This window comes from Mus caroli, chromosome 5 (assembly GCF_900094665.2).
Source record: "Mus caroli chromosome 5, CAROLI_EIJ_v1.1, whole genome shotgun sequence".
NCBI lineage: Eukaryota > Metazoa > Chordata > Mammalia > Rodentia > Muridae > Mus > Mus caroli.
In genome coordinates, this window is record NC_034574.1 from 141,064,678 (window position 1) to 141,089,144 (window position 24,467).

A 24,467-nucleotide genomic window follows, 5' to 3' on the forward strand; every position below is an offset into this window, starting at 1 on the left:
GGGGGGGGATGACTCTGAGTTTATGAGACTGGGTGACCTCTTCTTTGCTGGTTTCGGCACTCAGAAGAGTGGGCCCTGTACCTCATCTGGGCAGCATGGTAGAACTAGCCCTGCCCCTGGGCTAGCATGAGGTGACATGGGTGTGGAAGTGGGAACTGGCCCTGGGGCCATGAGAACAGGAACACTGTCCTTGCCCCCTCTACTGCCTGTAGCACTGGGGAGAACTGGCCCTGCACCTGGCCTGGGCAACACAGTGGAGCTGGCCATGATGGTAAAGGCATGGGTGAGCCAGTCCCAAAGGTGTGAGAGCAGGAGAGAAGGCACAGCTCCTTGCAGGCTGCAGCATTTGGAAGAATATGCCCCGCACTTTTTTTTTTTTTAAAGATTTATTTATTTATTATATGTAAGTTCACTGTAGCTGTCTTCAGACACTCCAGAAGAGGGAGCCAGATCTCGTTACGGATGGTTGTGAGCCACCATGTGGTTGCTGGGATTTGAACTCTGGACCTTTGGAAGAGCAGTCGGGTGCTCTTACCCACTGAGTCATCTCACCAGCCCCCTGCCCCGCACTTTGACTTGGCAACACAGTGGAGCTGGCTCTGGAGGCGTGAGTGCCAGTGAGCTGGCCTTGAGGGCATGAGAACAGGAGAGGTGACTCTGTCTCCTGTCACTGTCATGAAGGCATTGGTGACCTAAACCAGAGAGAGCAGTGGTAGAGAGCCTACCCTGGTTGTGGGGAGAGCTGTCAGGTTGACCAGCTCAACTACCACCCAGGCCCAGCTCCAGGGCTCTGAATTAATTGGCCCACTCCCAAATCTAAATCATTTGCAAACTGTTGAGATTGGCTACTCCAAAGCTGCAGGATCTTCATGACACAGGACAGTAATAGAATAACCAGGACTTCCTATAGGATCCAGTATTGATGATGGCATAGAAACCAGAGATTTCGAACCAGACCAATGACTCATTACAACGAACATTTGCAAGAGAAGATGTATGGACAGAGGGATATACTGTGGGACACACTGTGATACACTATAGCTTCCATAATGAGATGTTTTCTATGCTTTGTTGTTGTTTTTTTATTGTTTGTTTGTGAGTGTTTTATTTTGTAATAAGTTGGAAGGGAAAAGTTGATATGAGAGAACGGGGAGATGAGTGGAAATGGGGAGCATGATGTGAAACTCAACAAGTCAATAAAAGGTACAGAGATTGGATAGGAATGATGGGTGGTTAGAGTTTGTAGAAGAATGGGCTTAAAGACAAGACCATATATTAAAAAAAAAGGTATGAGGCACTGTTAGCTGCTTTAATATAATTGATTGTTATTCCTGAAGAGAGATGGAGTTGTAAAGAAAAAATCACTTTGAGAATTAATGGGCAAGCATTTTCTGAAGCTGATAAAAAGTTTAAACCTATAGATGAAGTTAGCCCAGAATCAGAATCCAAAATACAATAAACAGAGGGCACTAAGCAGCACCAGGCTAACAGTGCTGGGGGAAGACACAGCTTTGTGTTCAAGTAGCATCTTTCTAACTGGAAATAATGCAAGCTGTCAGTGCAGCATCAGCTTTTTTTCTCATTTGATTTGAAAAAGGGTCTCCTTATTATGCATCTTTGTTACTGTTCTGGAACTCACTATATAGACCAGGCTGACCTCAAACTTGGAGAGAGAATTAATTCTTCCTGCCTCCTGAGTGTTGGGATTAAAGGTATATGCGACCACACGTAGCTCAGATTGCTTTAATATACAGGAAGCAGAAAACATGCCATATTAAAATTCTGCATTTTGGAAAAATATGAAAATGTAATCAAATGAACACTTTTAGAACTCGGTGAAACTCAAGTTAGATTTGTAGTTTAGTTTAAAATGATTACATTAGGCCTAATCCCTATGATTTTGGAGATGTGCTATGGCCATGTAAGATGTTGCTTTGGTAAAGGCAGTCTCTCTTGTGACCCATCATTTCAGATTAAAAATTCTCAAGAAGCAAAATATCAAGTGGTGTCGGTGGTAGAGCTCTGTCTAGGATGTGCAAGGCCCTGGTCTGCAAAGACAAATGATGTGCAAGTTTTCAGACTCCTAAAAGCCAAAGAGTCAAGACCTGTAGCCCCAATATAGAGTTAGTAGGATTGTGAGTAGAATGCCTGCCTGGGCTGCATAGCCAGACCTACTCCCTTTCCTGGGGGTAAAAGACAAACAAGTAAACAAAAACAATACCACCAGATATTTTAATACTAAAGTAAGTATTTTAGAAGTAAATTCCCATGGATTCTCTTCTCTACAGAATCTAAATAACTACAACTGATGCAAAAATAATATGAATAAATTATAAGAAAAATGGCTCATTTCTTTTTGAAAGAGAATTGGCTGTTCAAAATAATCATAAAATATGTAGGATTTATAACTGTTAAAAATGACAATAGTAAAGTCTGAAGGGAGAAATGGAAATGATACTTTCCTTTCGTTATATCTTGAGATATTAGTTGAGTTGGATGATAAGTGTTATGAACTGAATTATGCCCCTCTATCCTCCATTTATATATGTTGATGCCTAACTCTTCACATGACTATAAGTGGAGAATGAGGCCTTTTGGGAATTACTAAGGCTAAATGAGGTCACAGGGTGAAACCCTAAGCCAGAGTAGTTGTTAGTTTTCTAATAAAGGGATGGAGACCAGGGTTCTGATGTACGGAGTACAGATCTGGGGAGATTAAATGAGAAAGCAGCTGTCTACAAGAGAGAGCCTCAGGAAAAACCTCTGGTGGTAGGTACCACCTTGATCTTGGATGTCTAGCTTGTGAGACTTAGAAAATGGATTTCTGTTTGTAGTGTCCAGTGTTTGGTTATGGTGGCCTCAGCAAACGTAAGACAGTTTCTGAAAATCTAAACATATTTCAAACCCTGAGAGAATTATTACAACAGCAGAACATAGTTTTAGCTTAATTCATCAAGAGATAAATGAAAAAATACTCAGGGTCAGGGAGGGGGGCTGCTCAGATGGAACCAGAAAATCAGGTAATGGCTTTAAACCCAACCCTATTTCTAATGGCCACCACGCCCACTCAGTGAGAGCATTTTATTTCATTTCAGAGCAGTAGAGGAAGAGTCCATACATCTATTCTGGGCTGCACGTGGATGTGTCCACCCTGTACGCCCTGCCCCAGGTGCTTACGAATAAATCACACATATTCAACATAGACAAAAAGAAATCTACATTAGATATATATTAGAAGATCCACTATCCTGCTCAAAAGATAGCTAGGACATTTACACATTATGTGGTACAAGTTAGACTTTGGAGCATAAAATAACACCAAATAAAATGATACACAAGAGGTACAGAGTACTGTTTAGCTAGCTGTTAGGAGGATGGACAGGTCATTCTCTATTGTTGATTTAGTTACTAACAGATGACAAAGCCTGATAGAACTGCAAAGAGAAACAGGTAACAGGTAGGGAGGCTGAGGCTGTTTGCTCGTTTCATAAGAAGGCAGTGGGAGATTAGAGCTTTAAACAACTCTTAAAAACCAAGTTGACCTAATTAGCATTTATAGAATATTCTGCCTGGCAACAGTCGAAGTACATGTATGAATGTGTGTGTGTGTATCTCAAGACCAAGATAAAGACCAATTCTGGATTATTCTGCAAATCTCAATAAATGTAAAAGAACTCAAATCATAAAATATGATTTGACCATAGTGGAATTAGAAATCGGTGACATACTTTTAATTAATTAGGGGTCAAAGAAGAAATAAAAAGAAGAAATAAAAAGAAATTGGACAATGTTTCAAACCGAATAAACATACATCAAAAGATATAGGATGCCACTAAGTTGGTAATAATGATAGGAAATGATAGGAAAGTGGTTTTTGGTTTTTTTTTTTTTTTTTTTTTTTTTTTTTTACAATAAGTGATTATAGCTTCAGCCTTAAAAACTAGGAACAAAATGGTAAGGCACACTCAATGAAAATGAACTCGGAGCAGAAATGAACAGGAAAAAAAAAAATTGGGGGGTAGGGCAGGGTTGGAGAGATGCTTCAGTGGTTAAGAGCACTTAAAGTGCTAGGGTACAAGTCCCAGTACCCATGTAGGGCAGCCCACAGCTACCTGTAATTCTGGCTCCAGGATCTGATGCTCTGGCCTCTGCTGACACTCACCCTGATGTCACATCCCCCACCTACTCTCACAGAGTTAAGAACAAAACGACAAATGTAGATCTGTGGGGCATATTCCTTTTTTTTACACACACACACAGGGATTTAACAAGATGAAGTGAACGATAACTGAATGACAGACACTAAATTATTTGATGAGCCCTCAGTGTAGAATTATATTTAGTGTGTTACACAGGGTCTCACTGTGTACCCATGCCTGACCTGGAACTAGCTCTGTAGAGCAGTTGGCTTCAAGCTAATAGTGTATGTGCCATCACATCTACCGAGAAATGAACTCTGTAATTATCTCCCCTCCCCATGCCTGCCCTGTATGTATGTATGTATATAAGTATGTATGTATTGAGACAATGTTTCTGTGTAACCCCAGCTGTCCTAGAACTTACTGTAGATCAGGGTGGCTCTAACTCAGAGATCCACTCCACCTGCCACTGCCTCCCAAATGCTGGGATTAAAGGTGTGAGCCACCACCATCTAGCTGTAATTTACTTTAATACAAAAAGGTTTAGATGTTTTTGCTTATGGATTTGCTCCTAATATGTAAAATAAGAAACTTCATATTCTACATAGACTTAAGTAGTAAATCTTTTTTAAAATGCTATTATAAAATTTATTCTATGATGATTTCATCATGGATATAACCCTCGAATCCATCTTTTCAACTTTCTGAGCCTCTCCCGATTTCAGTTACATCTCAATGTCCTTTTTTAAAAAAAAGTAATCCACTGAGTCCAGTTTTTTGCTGCCCATATACAAATGGGTGTTGGGCAACTCATTGAAGCACATTCCTAAAGGAAAACAGACTCTTCCTCTTCCAGCAGCCATCAGCTGAGTATAGGTCCTCAGCCAGAGGAGGGCGCATGGGAACCCCTTTCTGTTGGAATGCTGAATGGCTTGCTCTTTGGTCTTGGATAGGTCACCACAGCTACTCTGAGGTCCTGAGTGAGTCTTGAGTTGGTTCTGTGTTGTCCAGAAGGCACTATTTCTTCCCAGTCTTCTCCATCCCCTTCTCTTGACCGGCTGAGCGCTCCAATGTCACTTTTTTGCCGCACTTTGTCCAGTTCTGAGTTTATGTGTTAATCACATTACACCCACTACACAGACATGTTTCTCTGAGGGCTGAGAGCATCACTAATCTGCAGCTAGAGATAGTCATTTAGAGACCAGTTTGATACTGCATTATGATAATAAAGTTCACCTCTGGGGACTATAAGCCCCATAGCCATAGTCCTTGACCAGATCTGCAGTACCTGCCATGGCTTTTCTCCTGGGGAGTGGACCACGTAGCCGATCAGAAAGCCATTATTCCACAGCATCCATGCTATTGCTCGCTGTTACTGTAACATGCAGGATCCTGTGAGGGTAAAACTGAGGATGTTTCTTCCAGCAGCCCACAGACTACCTTCTAGGTCAGTACTAGCTTGATTTTTCTGTCCTGTGACCAAAATGTGTGCTGTCTTCAGTAATAGGGGCTTAACTATCAGGTTCTGGTGGGAGGCCAAGGGCAGTGGGAATAGCCTGTATTGTTCTGGGGAACTCTGAGCAACAATTTGAGGGGCAAAATTTCAAACCTGGCATTGAGTCTATTTGGTAGCCTGTGGTTTGTGCGAGGAGGAACACTGTCCCTTGAGTAGGATGACTAGTTAGTTATAAACTCGTGTGTGTGTGTGTGTGTGTGTGTGTGTGTGTGTGTGTGAGAGAGAGAGGGAGAGAGCGCGAGCACCTGAAAGCCTATAAAATAAAGTTTCCACATCCAGTTTTCCAGTCTATTTAGTATTAGTTATTGCTTCCTCACCTTCACATCTCCTCTGTCTTCTCATCCTTTTCCCCACACCTTCCTCCCGTTTTTCTTTACATTTTGTATCACCCATATTCTATCATCATCCCTCCTCCTTTTTTTTAAAAAGATTTATTTATTTATTATATGTAAGTACACTGTAGCTGTCCTCAGATACTCCAGAAGAGGGCATCAGATTTCATTACTGTTGGTTGTGAGCCACCATGTGGTTGTGGGATTTGAACTCGGGACCTTCGGAAAAGCAGTCAGCGCTCTTAACCACTGAGCCATCTCACCAGCCCATCCCTCCTCTTTTAAAAATCTTTCTACTCTCCTCATACTCCCAGTGGCCCCTCCTAGTTTCCTGGCTTCCAAGTTGAACACTGATGTCTACAGATCCCATGTTAGAACCCACACATGAGCAAGAATTTGGGGCTTTTGCTTTTCTGATTTGGGATTACCTCAGTCAGTATAATTCTTTGAAATTCCATCCATTTACTTTCAGATTTCCTGATTTTTCCCTTACTAAAGCTATGCAGTTCTCTTGTGTGTAGGTGCCACATCTCCACTATCCTGAATGTGTCCTTTTATCCTATTGACTGACTTCCTGAGCTTTGCCATGAGAATAGTTTAAGTTAGGGAAAGAGGACGCGATACTTTTCTGTCCTGTCTAACATGATTTGTCAGTAGATGTGCTTATTCCTATATTCTTTTGAGCTTATTTATTTCTAAGCTCAAGTTCTCACAGTTAAACAAACTCACAAGTCACCTACTTAAGAGGAGGAACAGGAAAAATGAAGGTTTAGGACCTTTTCACCTGTTTACACTGGGTGGGCTTTTGTTTCGGTGGTTGGTGGTTTCAGTTTAGTGTGTTAACTTTAAGATACATTAATTTTAATAACTTCTACTGTAACGAGTTTGGGGCCCTTTTATAGATGATTGATTGTTGTAAGAACAGTGAACCTTCTCTTTTGTTTTTTATAGGGACCCTTAAAAATGGGGCTGGGGAATGGCTTTGTTGGTGAAGAGCTTGCTATTAAATATGAGTACCTAAGTTTGGATCCCCAGCTCCCACATAATCGCCAGGGGTAATGACAGGCTTTTGTAATCCCAGTTGCAAGGCTTATAGAATGAATGGTAGGATTCCTGAGGCTTACTGGCCAGCCCATTTAGTCAGTAAATCCTAGGTCCAGCGAGAAGCCATTTTAAAACTAAGGTGTGACTGGTAGAGTCAAACAGCAGATATTTACTTCTAACCCCACATGGAAGCATTTACTCTCATAAGAAGTACAAACACAAACAGCTTCTTCTCCCAACATACACAGAAAATACGGGCTTTAGAAAGAAGTAAAAATGGATTTAAATTGGAGAAACTCAAATTGGAAATCTGGTAGTCTATTTCAGTCAGTATAATTACAGCATAATGGAGAAGGTAATTTTTTATTTTTTAGGAATATACTAAGTATATGATTTTCCCTATCTAGTTTTATTGTCTCTCTAATAAACTTGTAATCTTGAAGTTGCCATTTTCCCTAGGCATTTTGTACTTTTTTCCTCCCACTTTTGGTTTTTCAAGACCGGGGGTTTCTTTGTATAGCCTTGACTGTCCTGTAATTCTCTCTGTAGAGCAGGCTGGCCTCAAACTCAAGATTTACCTGCCTCTGCCTCCTGAGTGTTGGAATTAAAGGCGTGCATCACTATGTCTGGTGCATTTTGGACTCTTACATAAGATGTCAGGTAGCTTTTCTTTTACCCCTCCTCTTTTAAAATAGATTTGGGGTTGACTGGTGCAGACAGGGGCTGCCATGCTTGGTGCCTCCTGGTTTGTCACTTGCCTCCTGTGACTTGGAGCCACTGTACCACCAACTCTCATTGGCTTGCTTTCTGTTCTAGAAGTTTGGTCCATCCACTTCATGAATATGCCACTATTTTTTGGAAACTTCAGTATTTGGAGATTTTTCTTTCCTTAATGTCTTTACATGATTAAAAAGGGAATTTTCTTTGGAAAACATTTTGGACTAGGTGTGGCTATTCCTTTCAGAATTTCAAGTCTTAGACGTGGCATGTGAAGCACCTCACTGTACTTCCAGGATATTCACAGTAAGAGAACTTAAGGTTAGCTCCAGTTAAGTTAGGTTAAGTTTAGTTACCAGTAACATTATTTTAAAGTTTTTAATTGATTTAGTTTTTATTTAAGGCTTATTCCCTTTCTGAACTCTTAGATCATTCATATCTAATAAGAAAGTTGTGGTAGGCTTTATAAATAATTAGCTCATCTTTTTATTTTCTATCTTGTGAGAATTCCAAGTGGACAGAAACATGAACTTAAAAACATAGTGTAATAATTTTTAGTAGTCTTTAAAGCCAAAAGTGAATAAGTAAGCAGTTATATGGGAGTGCCACTGTAAAAGCATTGCCCATGGAATCCCTGTGCTAAGTGCTGGGGAGTCACTGTGATGCTACACAGCAGGGCCACTACAGTTTACATTTTGTTTTTCTTGTCCTTGCTTCTTACGTTTGCCTTAGGTGTTTCCTTGACTTTGCATAATATCACATTGGGGAAATGTTTGTTGTTACAATAAAGGAGGTGATTAGTTTAGAAAGAAGGTGCCTCTATCTTTCTTATCCTGGGAAGTGGTTCAAGGATAGACGTTTGAAAGTTGTTGCTCAGTTTTGAAGTAGGCTCAACCTCCAGTTCTCAAAAATGTATAAGGATGATTTAGAAATGATGCATGCACATTTTACGCTTTATGGAGGTTTAAATTCTTCACAGAAACATTTTCACCTCAGATATGATTATCAGATTTCCACTAAGAAAGTTAATTATACTCAAGTATTGAAAGTGAAAGGCTTAAACTCTCCGAGTAAGTTTTTAGTGAGTAAACTACTGAAGAGTAATACCTAGTAGGGTCAAATGTCTGTTGGGGGCCGAAAGTGTGTTAACTTCCTATATTTGATTTTCAAATAGACACCAAATCCTACTGCAAGCGAATTTATACCTAAAGGAGGATCAACCTCCAGGCTGAGTAACGTGTCCCAGTCAAATATGTCTGCCTTCTCTCAAGTTTTCTCTCACCCATCCATGGGAAGTCCTGCTACTGCTGGATTAGCACCAGGTAAGTTGAGTAACTTTCTAGTGAGTTTCAGGTATCAGATCTGTAAGCATTGTGGGGTTTTTGTTTGTTTGTTTGTTTTTGTTTTTTAATTTTATTAGAACTGAAATTGTATACTTGAATGACTCACTTTGCAACAAAGAGCATATGCCTTAGTCTCTGAGCCGAGTAACTCAGAGCTGGAATGACAAGCTTGTGTTACTAGCCCTGCCCCCCTCCTTTCTTGCTCTCTCTACACTTGTCCATTTCCTTGCCACCACTCCTTCCATTTGGTTCCTTCCCATGGCTTCTCTTGTGGGTCTTCGTAGTTGAGTCAGCAAACATTCTCTGCCCTGGAACGAGGTGTCACACTAATGCCTGGAGATGCAAACGTGCATATAAACCTCCCCGTGAGGTGGGGTCACAGCCCTTGCAAAAGCACAATCTATGTATCAGTCAGGCATCCATCTAGAAATTCTTACAGAGGTTTCTGTGCTTCTGCGGAGCTTCATAAATTAACCATTATGTTTTGATAAAGAATCAACAGAAATGAGCCAGTCATAAAACATTTTCTTAGTTAAATCCTTGTATCAGAAATCAATATTGTATGCACATCATTGATGAGACTACTTGAGGGTTGCCCTTGTAAGGAATCCAGGCTTTACATGTACCAGGGCTACGGGTTGCAGTGCCATGCTCCCTGCAAAGGCCTTTTTAAATGAGGAGGTGAGAATATTACAAGGAATTTAAAATTTAAAAGCATTTGGCTTAGAAAAGGTCCCCAGCCCCTTTGTGGTGTTGAAGCTTTCTAGTAGCCTGCAGGCGCTGTTTTCAAGGCTCCATGCTGAGTAGCACCGGTGTGGCAGTGGCCAGTCCACAGCCCCCTGCAAAATCTCACACTTATTTAAAGCATTATGGTTTGTTTTTTCCTTAATAACCCAGTTAGCAGTTGTCAAGCACAAACTTTGTAGATCACATCTAGTTGCAATTAGTTACAAAAGGTTAGACCAGAACCTCTAGGGTGAGTTAATTGTAACTTACTGTCCTGCATACCTATGTTAGAATAGTCAGTCTTCTTCCTGTTAATGACATAACCATTTTCTCTGGGGCTGTTTGGTATCAGAACACATAAACTCTTGGACTTCAGCAGCCATTGTGTTAGGAGTGCTTGTTTGGATGATCGTTGGCTAAGCTAGATACTTGGAAAAGTTCTGGGATGAGAAAGCACATTTATTAATACTTTTCCTCCTCCTGTCACCTTGTTAACAACTTCATTCTTCAGATGAGAAAAGAAAAGCTGAGGTGCTTTTCCTTCAGAGCATCATTTAAAAAACCCTTCAATTCTATTTTGTTTTTCTCCACAAATACATTTCTAGGCTGGGGAAAGTGTTGATTAGGTTATAGTCCACACATGTGATGTCTTGGTTGTTGTGTGCACATTGGACTTCTGAGCATGAGCTGCAACTTAAAGTGCCCTGGGCTGTGGTTTACACTTACGGACTGAGGACTAGCCTGGGCTTTCAGAACCCCTGTGGTTATTCATAGGTTTTATCTGTAAGTAGGCATTTTCCTCTGGACACAGGTTTTATTATCAGAGGTTGATAGCCTTCCAAAAATTAGGAATCATTAGTTAACACCTTTTTCAGAATTGACTTTCCAAGCACAGTCTAATAAGAATACTTTTATATAGCTGGTCTAGAGAGTGTTCTATTAGCAAAGGTTTTCCTGAACTGATTTTTAGGAAGTTTTGAAGGTGCCAAGTTTATGAAATGATAGTTTAATGCTTTTGTGCCACGAAAATAATTTATTTTAAGCATGAAAATTACTTGCTGACTTTGAAAAGTCACACTTTTTCCTAATGCTGTTTTGATTTTATAATAGACTTAGTAAGCTAAGAATTAGCATGCTTTAATTGGCTGTTAACAAATTGATATAACCACAGCATGTTTAAACGTGATGAGAGTCATAGAAGCAGCATACATTTCTGGGTAGCGTTCTTCATCCTCATGTGGTGCGTGGCATGTGCACACGTGACTTAGGGACTGAACACCTTGCTCTGCTTAATGAAAGAATTCTTGAGTCTAAAAAGATGGCTATTAATGTATAAATAAGAAAAAGAGTGACTTGAACATTTTCAAACATCCATTCCTTCAGGCTTTTGGATTGAGCAGTCAGTATATCGTATGTCAAATTTTATGCTTAATATAAGAAAAAGAATAATTTCTGTGGTAAGCATTATTAATGATACTCATTATTACCAATTTTATTTTAGGTTTTTTGTTTGCTTGTTTTTACATGAGTGGGGCTCAAACCCAAGGCCTCATCTGTACGAGGCAAGGGTTCTGTCACTAAGCCGTGTACTTACTCTGCCCTGATTCTCATGAACTGAAGGGAAATAGGAATCCGTGTTCTGAGAAAGCGCCAGTTGTTCATTGCACGGCCTTAGAGGTAGTGATGCCAGATGAGTGGGACTGTTGATACTGCTGTTGTCACTCTGGTGTAGGAGAAGTGAAGGGGAAGAGGTGGGGACATGAACTGCTTCATCATTCTTGCTCACTAATGCTGACAACATTTTAAATGTGGACATTACAAACAAACCTTAATGATTTTGAATGGTTTGGGTCAGATGATCCCTTCCGTGCTAAAAAAATAAAGTTGTATAGCCTATTAGGTCTGTGCTTTCTGTCAGAGACAAGGAAGAGGGGAGACTTAATTCATCTAAATTGTAGAACATTTGGCTTCTTTTGCAACCTGATCCAGGCATCTAAGTAGATGGAAACAGTTTCCGTAGGGCTTGTCTACAGCAGCCATTTTTGACGAGTTGTGAAATCTCTGCCTGCATTGCTTAGAGGCTGTGGACTGATTGGTGGTTCACCGAGGCAGCTCAGCTCACATGTCAGCGGGAGGAATGGAAACAGAAATGCTTGGTTGTGTTGAACTGTGCTGTCGTGGGCTGTCACTCATCACCTGCTCCTAGTTCTTTAGCCTTTGTCAGATGCTTTTACAGGCTTTTCCACACAGTTTTAATTCCTTTCTTTACATTAGTTCATGTATGTGTATATCCATAAAACTGAGCTGTTCTTTAAAAGGTAAGATGGAGGGTAAATCAGGAAAAATAATTAAATTGACAAAATGTATAGGTTAAAAAAAATACCTTCTATAAATTGTAAGGATGAGATAATGCTGTGAGTAAAATGAAACCCACTGCTATGTCTGCCTGCTGTATCTGCTGTATTCATATGCGGATATCCAGCTATGTTCAGCTGGAAACGACCAACAGCGGGCATCTGATGGTTCAGAATTCCCGAGTTAGAGCATGAAGGTTCAGAGGCTCCGACCTTAATTGTCTTGTGTCCATTAAGAGTGTGACATTGCAAAGTCATAGATTGATGAGTTCTAAACATAATCATGGTGGGCAGGAGAGAAATTCAAACACGTTTCCTTGTAATTATCTTTCAAGACCATCCTAAAATTGATTCTATGAAATTCTTAAGTAATTCTACCACAAATTTATTTTGAAATTTTCATCTGAATTGTTTTCTCTGAATTGTTTTTATATTTCTATTAATAGAGATCATTCTTGATTAAAGTACTATAATTTTTAATAAAGTACTGTTATTTATTTATTTATAATCTACCACAAATTTAAGTATTTGCAATGCTTAAGAAAGCTTACTCAAAAAACCCCAATTTTTTTTATTGGGAAATAATTTCTTAGCTGGTGTACATTTCTTGAATACAGAGAATTTTAATAATTCAGTAAGTATTTTTGAAGAACTTTTAAGAATTAATGTTTAATTTATATAGTTGAGTAAGTCAAACGAATCTCAAGAAAGTTTCAGAGCATCAGAACTAGAAGTCTGTGTGGTGAGGTACTGATCATTCCTATTAGCAGCTTTGAAGTATTTGTTAAGTATTATTTTAAAGTTGCATGTGTCCTTTTTGTAACCACCTTGTTTTTCAGGTATGTTCAGCATAACCTTTCAAATCTTTTAAGGTTCTCTAGTTTGAGAATTACTTTATTTAATTAAAAACAAATGTAAAACGTTAACAGTTATTTTACTGTTAAGATCAGGGCGGTCAAGAGTTTTTGAGCAGAGGAGCATTTTGTTGTCCTCTAATGTTGAGTTGGTCCCCAAAGCGGCTGCTGCATGAGTGCAGGTGCAGACACAGACTGGTCTCCTGGGGAAGGTTGCTGGCAGTGAAACTCTAGACCATACCCAGGTTGGGGATGCTATCTGGTTGTATTCCTGTCCTACTTGGGATTTTCAGGAAACTGAGAGGCAAGACGTTTTTGGCGCAGAGGGGGATGTGGCTGCTGCAGCTGGCTTGGAGTCATGTCAGGTAAGGCTTAACTAGCTACTAGTAGTTAAGATGCTACTGGCTGGGGAGGGCCCTGCTTAATTTGCCTGTTAGACTTGAGAGGTCCAGTTGTGGTTTTCCAGTGTGCATTCCATTCTGTTGGCTGTCTTGTTCCTGAGCTGAAGGGAGGGGCTGGATGGGAAGGGGTAGGTTCCCTTCAATGGTACTTGGTAGATTCAGTGACCTACATTGATAGCAAACTCCTGTAGTTCTTAGATATGATTGTATTGTTGATAATGAATATGACTTGACACATTTGAAACCTGGACAGTTCTACCAAATAGTCCTTTGGCTTTCCATATACTACTTTGTTTCTGTATGAAGACAGTTTAAAATCTGAAATGGTATTGTTCAGTGACATTTAAGGTGTAGAAATCAAGTTATAGAAATAAAACTATGAAGAGAAATAACAAAAACAGGATGGTGATTCTTCTATTAGACTAGAGAGGGATTTGAATGTCCTGTGATCTTCCTTGCCATACTTGTGTGGAAATAAACATCCTACCTAGTTTACCTTTGTTTTATAGGTGGACATTAAGGGAGTTCTGTCGGCAAGAGCCTGCTGCATTAGTGAACTGTGCTCGTGACTGAACTGAGAGGCAGAGAGAACGTATGTTAACAAAAGCCTAGATCATTGTGAGCCTTAGGTGAATGTGAGTGTGGAGAGAGAGAAGTTCGTCCTCTCCCTGCTTCTAATCAAATAGGTTTACAGCTCCAGGCACCATCATTTCTTGTCACTTTTCAGCTTATTGTTGTAGACACCGGTGGAGAAAGCCTACAGAGTACAGTTGCTGCTGTGGTTGCTTGTGTAGTTAAGGGGCAGGCCTCACTCTGCAGGAGTCATCTGGATGGTTGTAGCTCTTTCTGCTCAGTTATCATTTGAATCTTAGCTTGTCTTTTGTCTTTTAGATGTGCATATAGTTGTCTTAGAGGACAGGGCACATGGAAAGGGCCTTGTCGTTCGCCCTTTCTTGTTCCTCCTCTGCATAAACATGCAGTGAAGAGTCCTGACCGCACCTCTGCTGTGGGAGGAGGGCTATCCTGGGCACTTAGTTCTAGGTTATTTGGTCATGAGCCTTGTACACACTGACATTACTAAAATGAGATTGCCCCCTGCACGTGCTGCGCATGTTTAGAGTACTGCTTCTGAAACTAGTAACTAGTAGTGGTCACTTGTTGGGGGTGGGGCGGTATGCCCACGTGCTATTGAAACAACTATGTGGATCAGTAGGATGGAGATGATGCTTCAGGTAACTGCTCTGCCATCTTGCGTCACAGTAGTGTGGGTTTAGCTGTAGACACACTTCCCCAATGCGGAGACTACATAGAACAGAAGTGCATTTCTTGGTTATAAAATAGTTGAGGGCAGGTGTTCAAATCTCTTCTCAACATTTCTCTAGTCAGCCAGAAGCTGCGTGTGGAAGAGTACGTGGGAAAGCTTAGACCTGTGGCCTCTCTCCAGTCAGGATCAACGTTACACTACTTAAGTAGTCGTGCTACACTTCTGTCTCTTTCGATGCAAAGTACTTACAATTGACAACTTTGAAGTATTATTTAAGTATTTTGAGCCTGTATTTTAATTTTGTAACCCACTTCTATCTCCTTTTTTTGCTGATAAAAGACTATCAAAGCAGCTACAATAACTGACCTAGCTACCTCTACATGAACTGAGAAAGAAAAAAAAAAATGGTTCTTTTGCTTCCAGAAATGAATGTGGTATCCAGCCTTTCATGTGCTCATTCTAACACTTCATCTTTTTATGTACTAGTGCACAAAGTAAGAGTTTTACGTTTGTTACTTCTCCTGCCTTCCTGTCCTTTCCCCAGTTCACTACCTTTCTACTACTGTAAAATCTAGATTCGGCTTGTGAGAGAAAACACGCATGCCTATGTTGGTGAGGCTGGTTTCTCACACGTGTGTGGGGCATGCCCATTTTTGCTGTACAGTCTAGTCTTAGCTGTTCCTGCTGAAGCAAGCCCCCCACTGTGTTCTGATGTTCCTTTGAAGTAATGTAAGTGCTACCAGTGAAAAGACCACAGGAGAGAGAGCCTGTCATCTCAGTCATCTCAGGTCTTAGGGCAAGTCTGAGGACGCCCGGGCCTTTCTCTGCTTTTTTCAAGCACTAGAGGCAAAGGAAGGTGTGCATAAAGGGCTGTGAGCCAGGTGGTGAGTGACGCAGGACTATAGGGTTGGTTAATGTCTGTGTTATACACAACGTTGTGAGGGTGAAGGCTGAAGTAATTCTGCTGTTTACAGGGCAGGCCTTGTTAGGTCGAAGGGAAGATCAGGATATGGCGATGTCGGAAGGAAAGTAATCCTATGGGTGGGCATCTCCACCATACACTGCTGAAAAGTACACGACTGATACAACTTGGGCTAGTCAATGCTGTGAGTGGACAATATAGGACTTTCGTTGTTCAGGATAGGAGGAAGCTTTAGGACTCATAATCACTTTATGAATTCATACATGGGTGTTTCTAACGCCCATGTATCTTTTCTGTCATTGATGCAGTTTAACCAAAGGGAAGTATGGTCATATGAACCAGCTTTAAAAGCTATTAACAGGAAAACCAGACATAGATTAACTTGCACTTATTTTGGCCACGTTCCCATATCTCCTATGAAAGGTTTTTGTTTGTGTGTGTTTGTTTTTGATGGTTTAGGGAAGTTAACAAAGCTCTGAGAAGGTGTAGAAGCAATTATCACTGCGGGGTGGGGTGGGCAGTTGTCTGGTGTTGTTTCATTTCATCTGTGTGTTAACACAGAGTTTCTCTCCCTAGCCCTGGCTTTCCTGGACCTTGCTTTGTAGTTCAGGCTGGCCTCAAACTCGCCTGCTTGTGTCTCCCAGAAATACCACTTTTCATATGATGTAATGACCATTAGTAAGTAGCTACACCTCATTAATATGAAACATTTTCTAGTTTTTGTTTATATTTGCTTCATGTGAAAGACACCCTTGCCTCTTCTCCCCAAGGCCCAGGGATCTTGGTATGTGTCCCTCAGGCTGGCGTTGCTCAGGCCTGCAGTAGTCTTGCTGCCTCCTCTCAAGTGCCTGTGTCATCACACCTGGCATCTGTTTGGTTATTATGTATATATAGTGTTCTGCCTGCACGTATGCCTACACACCAGAGGGGGACATCGGATCCCATTACAGATGGTTGTGAGCCACCATGTGGTTGCCTGGAATTGAACTCAGGGCCTCTGGAAGAACAGTCAGTGCTCTTAAAGTACTGAGCCATCTCTCCAGCTCCTAACAAAGTTTATCTTTATGGTCTCATTTCATAATTTTTAATTCTTGATTTACTGATTAATTGATAGCTGCTCATTTGGCTATTAAAGGGTTTCAAAATAAGAATGTAATCAGATACCACAAACCCTGGAAAGTCTTGGATCCAGCATTGTTCTGTTGTGAATCAAGATTCTGTGTGCCTTAACAATAGAAAATTATTTACATTTTGTAAGTTATTTTAGGGCTAGCAAGATGGCCCAGTAGGTAAAGGGACTTGGTGCTAAATCCAAAAACCTTAATTTGATGCCTGGGACTGACTTGGTGGAAGGAGAAAACAATTATTCACAACTATCCTCTGAACTCCACTTGTGAGCCCATTGGCATGCCCACACACTCCTTGAAGGCCTTTTCTTAAATTAACAATGACGAAATAAATCTTAATTTGAATTAAAATACTATTCATGGCTAGAGTTTTCTGTCCTTGTTTAATATGTTACTCCTCTATTGCTTGTGTACTCATATTTTAAATTTAAATTCTGTTAGGTACTTTGTACACTACCCTGCACTGCCTGCTTGTTTCTACTGCCTAAAGGAGTGGCCCTAGGACCTTACATTCTGCTAGGCAAGTGCTTTCCCTGAGTTACATCCTCACTCCCCCTTGTTACTTAACAGTTGGTTCTGCACTGAGTTTGGTGATTCATGCTTACAAGCCCAGTGCCTGGGCTAACACAGGAGGATCACCAATTCCAGGCTAGCTAACTAAACAGCAAGACCATCTCTCTAGATAAAAAGTACAAGTTTTGGAGATTTTTCTCAAGTATATTGTTTCCTGTAATACCTTCATTCTTGGGATTGTGATTTTTTTTCTCCTATAAATGAGAAATATTCTTTGATTGTATGGATTTTCTTATGTTAGAGATTTTGTGTTTTTAACTTTTTATCTGGTCAGAGTAAAGGTGATACTGGCTTTTTTTCATGGTCTTCCAAGCACACATTTTCTTTCTGAAATCTATCTAATATCTCTGTTGTGAGAGCTCCTGAGTTGTTTTTTTTCTTCTTCTTCTTCTAGGTTTCTATGTTTCTCTCTTTGTTTCTATGAAAAGAACACATTTGAAATAGAAAACCGCTTGTGTTTGGGCTGGAGTTTGGACTCAGTGGATAAAGTTGGTATCTGAGTTTGGGTTTCTAGCACTCATTACACCCTGGGCAGGATTCACACGCTCCTGTGATTCCAGCACTGGGAGACAGAGACAGACGCCTCTGCCTTGCAGCCCAGTTTGTCTGTCTAGCCCTTTGGTGAGTTCCAAGTTCAGAGAGAGCCCTGTCACAGAATACACAGTGGTGAAGAGCTGAGGAGAAGAGCAGGTGCTCTCCTCTCTGCATCCACACGGCTTGTGTCCCCCTCACCACAGATGTTGTATTAAACTAAATGTCATTAAAGTAAATATTAACGCATCCCCAATATTTTAAAAGTTGAAAATTTGGGGATGTTAAAGTTAGCCCAAGTGTTTTTTGCTTCTCATATATAACTACTAAAAATGATTCTGAATTATATGAGTAATATAATATATCAGAGGGCAGGTTTGTGTACAAGCTTTTAAGCAGATGTTTAGACTGGTCTTGTTGTACAATTGTTATATATACTAAAGTTAGTGGGGAAGCATGTCCCCCTCCAAAAGAGGGAAGTGTTTGTTTTACATGCAATATGTAACGAATTCTTTCTGCTCCACTTTAATAATTTAAACTAGTATTCAGTAAGAAGGCACTATTGCTTTGAACTATTAGTGCTATAAAGACCTAATTGATATCTTATGAAAATTAACATGGCTCTAATCTTTGCACAATTTACAGAGGAGCAGCATACCCACATTTTCCCCGCTTTGTCCAATTAAAAGGCACTTAAGCTCAAGTTTTCTCTCCTCGCCCCCCTGCCCCAAATGTACATTTCTTTCTGGGCATGGTAGTACAAGGCTGTAATCCGAGCCATCAGAAAGGTATGGCAGTAATCTCTAATCCCAATAGGCCCGTGTAAAACACACAACTCAGTTATGATATTTATAAACTGTATGCCTAGATTGGGCAGATTTACCACTACACTATTCTATTCCCCAGCTATGAGATCCCTTGCTCCTGTGGCTTCTCTGGGTCATCCAGTTTAGTTCCATTTTCCTTCCACCTCCACTTCCTCTGTCTTCTCCTTCCCCCCCCCCCCCCCCCCCCCAGTCCCTAAAACCTCCAGCCTCATCTTTCCCTTTCACTGCCCAATTGCAGGCGCCTTTATTTGACTAGTTAAAATGGGGAGAAGGTTCACACGGAATCACCTGAGTACGTGATCTACTCCTCGTTGGAGCAGCCCCTCTTGAGGGAGCAGAATTAACACCAAAATATAAGCAGCACCAGGACCACCCACAAGAAGGCTGGGGTAGGTTTGTGATTTCCAGGCCAGATCCTAGTAGTAGTGAGTAAAACACTGTTTATAACAACAAACACACAAATAAACAAAAGCCAGTGCATTCTTGACTGGTACCCACTCTAATTTTAAGAATTTAATTTCTCACTTAGTACCTTAGCACCTTATTTCTTTTCTGATCATCTCAACGTGACTTATAGAAAGGGTTTCGGGCAGTAAAGGCTGCACTCTTACTTATAGCAGCCTTTGCAGTCTGTTTGCTGGTTGCCCTTCACCCCGCCCAGCCACTCTTCTCTGCTGCACTCTGTTTGGCTGTGTATACCTTCTATAGGTACATCCAGTTCCTTGGGGTAGAGTCTTTGCAGAATTCCCCTGTGCTTTGGCTCTGTATTTGATCATACTATCTGTTCATTTCTTCTCTGAACTGTTTAAACTTTTATTTTTATTTATGATTCATTTTATTTAAATTTGAATGAGGAATCTTTTGGGAGGGATCTTTATACTATCGGAACATATACCTTTCCTTGTAACAGGATCTTACTAAATATTTTTCAAACTAAAATTTATGTAAATTTTTAACAGTCCCCAGCATATCCAATTTCTGATCTGTTAGTCAAATGTGTATATAAAACTGTGAAATTATAAATTCCAGAACTAGTTGACAAGTTTTGAATTCTGAATGGTAAAATGAAATATCCCTGCATCTTGCTGTGTCCCATCAGGTCCCCTCTTTATATACTATCTGTGCATTGGTCATGTAGAAGAGATCTATCTGTGTGAATATTGAAGTGTGTTCAACTGATCCCTAATACACTTACTGACTCCAGAGCACAAGGTATGACATGGGCCAAGGAGAAATTGTGAGAGTTCTCAATTTAAGAAACAAACAATGGGATCGATAAAGATCTAGAGTCGGAATGAAAATGCCTGTGAGGCTGTGCAGGAGGAAGGAATTGTGGATCACGTTGCTGTCTCACTAAGCTGTGTGAATTCCATCCACAGTGTACAGTGTGAGCTTTATGAAGAGGGCAGAGATGTGAAACTAAAAGCTTCAATGCTGCCCCTAGTTTCCAGTATCCACTAGTAATGTCCAGAAAGTAGCCACTGGAGACCACTTTCTTTTCTAACAAAGTCTCCTTTTGTCTACCTCATATGGGTTGTACTAGAGCCTGCACTCTGCTCTTTAAGAATGTATATTCAAACAGGTAAACCTCCCTCTGTTCTGGACTTTGCTTATTGTTCTGCCTCTGGCAAGATGCCTCCGTGGCTAATTTGCTGCCAGGTTTGGTGACCTGAGATTAACCCCCAGGAAGTTCAAGTTGTCCTCTGACCTCCACACCATATGTGCAGGTAATAAAATTTTATGGAAAAGAAAATACTTGAGATGAATTTTAGAGGATGGGTGCAGTTTGTTTTGATTATTCTTTTGGTGTTCTGTTTGTCTGTCTATCTGTCTGTTTGTTCAAGACAGAGTTTCTCTGTGTGGCCCTTACTGTCTGGAACTTGCTCTGTAGACCAGGCTGGCCTCAAACTCACAGAGACTTGCCTGCTTTCCAAATGCTGGGATTAAAGGTGTGCTTTCATCCCACCACCACTGACACCAGTTTAATCCACAGTTGAGCTGTGCATTGTGGTGCATGACTTTAAACCTAGCACTTGGGAGGCAGAGGTAGACAGTGCTCTGAGTTGGAGCCAGGGCTACACAGAGAAACCTGTCTCAAAACCAACCACCCAAACACAGTAAAAGAACCCTCATAGTTGAGAACTTATGAACTTTTTTTTCTGTTTAATCTAAATTTAAAATGTTTTACCTTAGTCAGTGAACTTTCAAAAAAAAAAAAAAAAACAGAACAAACAAATTCTGTAGTCTGATTTACATTAAGAAAATTGTAGTTTAGGCATGGTCCTGAGCTGTGCGCTAGGCTTGGAATAGGATTCTCTGTTTGCAGTAGCCATTACCCGTAAGTGCTGATCATGAGTTCCAGGTTCTTAGGAATACCCAAGGCAAAGTCAAGCTGCCTGTTGTCTGTCTTCTCCCTCCCTCCCTTTCTCCCTCCCCTCCCTCCTTCCCGTCTTCCACCACTAAGTTATACTTTCATACTGTACATTCATATTTTTCTAATATTTCCCTAGCAAAATTCTCACCAGCCAATATTTAGTTCATATGGATAGTTCTTTTTGACAGTGCCCATGGCTTTTCTTTTTGATTCACCTTTCAAGCTGTTATTTAAAACAGGGTGTGTGATATGGAAAGCAAGAAGTACATGATCACCTCTCTTTTATATCTTCAACAGTTTTGCCTTTAATTCCTCAAAGTTGGATACATTGTATACGAAGCCCCCAAAGTTTCAGAACTGTGAGAACTGGTAGGAGAGAGTTAAGAAGGGACCTTGGAGCACCTGCAGCAGGAGATGGCAGCAAAGCCTTCCATTGTATCTCTGCCTCTTGGGAATTTGTAAATCAAAATTGCACTTAGAGCTCAGAAGGGTTTCCAAGCAGCGCTCTCAAACGAAGTCTGTATATAGCCTCAAGATTTGAAATTAGACAGAATTGGCTTGTACAGGGTCAAATTTATTACACTAACTCCCACAGATACTTAGATGAGGCTAAGGTTAATTTGCTTAATAGTAGCTTGAGATTGTGGGTGAGCGGTAACATTTGCTCTGGAACTCCTCAGCCTCCCTCTCTCTGTTTACATGTGGTTGGCATAGGAACACCATAGGTCTGTGGACGAGCTGTGTGTGCTTCTCTTCTGAGTATCTGTACATTTAGGATTATCCCCTCACAGTTGTAACTGTGTATGTAAAGTACAATGCTGCCGAGCAGGCAAGCCTTTAAATATTTGTGGTGTGAATGAAAACACTGCAGCTCAGCACAAGTTATATTGGTGTCAGTATTTTAAAATACAAATGCAAACTAATTATAGCCTGCATTTATGTTTTGCTGATGTAGTAAATAGTGGGAAAACAGCTCAAAAATTTAAATTGAGCACTGGCGGAGGAGAGTCCAGAAGCTCTCACAGAAGCCTGTGAATACTAAATACTATTTGAAAACCACTGGCCAAGAAGGCCTGTTTCCCTGATAGGAGGAACATCACCATACCCATTAAGGCACTGGGAGGTCTTAGCACCTCACCGGAGAGCTTCCTCATTTGAATCGGAATGCAGGAATGACAAGTCACTTCCCAGAGATCATACATAACACAAACCCTTTATTGGCTCAAAGGTCTCTTGGCTTGTTAGCCATCTCCATACTCATTACCAGTTGGGAAAATGATGACTCAATAAAATCCTGGAAAAGAAATTGGCTCAAATGCCAGGCGCCTATTTTTAATGAGTACAGCTTTCAGGATAAAGTCACCAATATATCTTCTGCCACAAATTAGAGATCTAAGGCACTGAGATTATGACATGGAAATGAGGACAGTTCTTTTGATTATGTTTACATACATGATTACATATGAACACTGATAAAGTTTTTAAAGGTGGAAAATTATGGCTTGTAGAGATGACTCAGCAGTTAAAGAGCAATTGCTACTTTCCCAAAGGACATGAGTTCCAATCCCACCACTCAAGTGGTGGCTCACAACTTCTTCTAACTCCAGTTCCAGGAAGTTTATAACCCTTTTCTGGCCTCTGAGGATGCTAAGCATGCACATGGTACACAGACATAAATGTAGGAACCCACCCCTCCCCCCAACATATACACACACACACACACACACACACACAATAATACATGAAAAGTTGTGCTGGTCAATTTTATGATTTTTCTCTGGTCATTTCAGTGTTTTGGAATTAGTTTGAGCTGTTGGGTTTCTTTACATTTTTGGCTTTGCTTCCCCCCCCATCTCCATGACTCCCTTACTCATAGTAGCATATTTTTGTGATAAACACCACTAACCGTTGGAATGGAAAGGCTGCCTTACATTGTAGAGCTGTATTCTCAAGCTCAAGGGCTTTGCATGTAGACCATGTCTCCTTTCTGTTTCTGACATACCAAGGAAGGCAGGTCACAGTGTTAGAATTGAAGAAGAGTGCCTGTTAACTCTTCTCACAGCTTGAGTGAGAGCAATAAACTGCAGAAGAGCCTTGCGCTTAAGGAACACCCCTGAAGCAAAGCTACTCTGGGTATGCCCACTGCTTCGAAATGGAGAAATTAGTGTTCTCTACCGTAATATTCTAAGGCAGCCTTTCAAAGATAACCTGATGCCTGTAGTACAGTACATGCCACTTACAGTGCCCTCTCTATCAAGAGCCAGGTGGTTCTGTGTGGTAGATTTCCTTATAAACATTGTTGGCTATTTAATATTCTTGCTCTACTGGAGTGAATACTTCAAGCTATTGCCATGGCATATAGATGCCCTCGGTTATTGACTCCTTCTGTAGTTGAAAGGAAGTTGATCTCTGTCTGTCTCTCTTTCTCTTTTATTTTTTTAGTTTTTTAATTTTTAATTTTTATTTGGACCCAATAAGTATGTCCTTTCCACTTGGGTGTTGAAAGAGCCTATGAGCAGTAGCTGTTCTGATTTTTGTTGGTTGTTTTCTCTAGGGAACAAGCTACCCTCTGAGTCAGCACTGGACTTGAAGATAAATCCTACAGTTCATGAAACAGACTGATTCGACTAAAGGATGGATAGTTTGGGCAGCGTTGGACAGCTCTATGAGGGGTCTGTTTGTTTAACTGGAGGGATTGTTGAGTTCAGCAACTTTTAACTCCCCCAATGACAAGGGGTTGCTGTTGTGAAAACAGGGTTTGTGAAGGAATCAATTTTTGGCAATTAATCAATACTCTTATTGACTCTGTTTTCATTTTATCACAAAACTTCATAAAATAATTTTGTAAAATGAAGAAATTGGAATTTGTATGTCCTGAGCGGTCAGCATAGGGTATTTGCGGCTCAAAAATCCTAATTACCCTTTTTTCACACGGATTATAAGCTGTCTTGAGTAAACCTTTGGCACTTGGATGTTTAATTTTTGCAAAGGGAGGATATGCACTCGTGGCTTGAAACTGGTTGAGTTAAGTGGGATGCGATTTCATGGTTAAGTATTTTATTAGATCAGTGAATTAAGTATTGCAGACTAGGGCTGATGTTTCAATGTGATTTTCAAAATTGTCAAAAAAAATAATACGGTATTTTTTTTACCTTAAAACTTGAAAATTTTGTAAGGACTTTTAAAGGAAATGAGAATAATTATGTTTAACTGAATAGATTTTTAATTTGTTACTGAGGGTTTAAAAATGCTTCAGAAGGAAAAAAATCTTTGCTTTTAATTTTCTAGGCACAGTACATCATATTGATTTTCTTAAAGATTGTCATTTCGAAGGATTGAAATGTACTGTGGTTGAGATTAATTTTAGATATGTGAAAGCTAATGTGATTTAAAAATCGGAATCATGTGGCTTTTTTTTTTTAA

At 40.4% G+C, this 24,467-nt stretch overlaps 1 protein-coding gene across 1 annotated transcript in view; it reads left to right on the forward strand.

Moving 5' to 3' along the window:
• Pan3 (poly(A) specific ribonuclease subunit PAN3) overlaps positions 1-24,467 on the forward strand; it is a 121,241-nt gene that overhangs the window by 52,080 nt on the left and 44,694 nt on the right. The window contains exon 5 of the mRNA XM_029477820.1: positions 8,923-9,070. Within this exon, the coding sequence (XP_029333680.1) occupies positions 8,923-9,070 (148 nt within the window). The remainder of the gene's footprint in view (positions 1-8,922; positions 9,071-24,467) is intronic.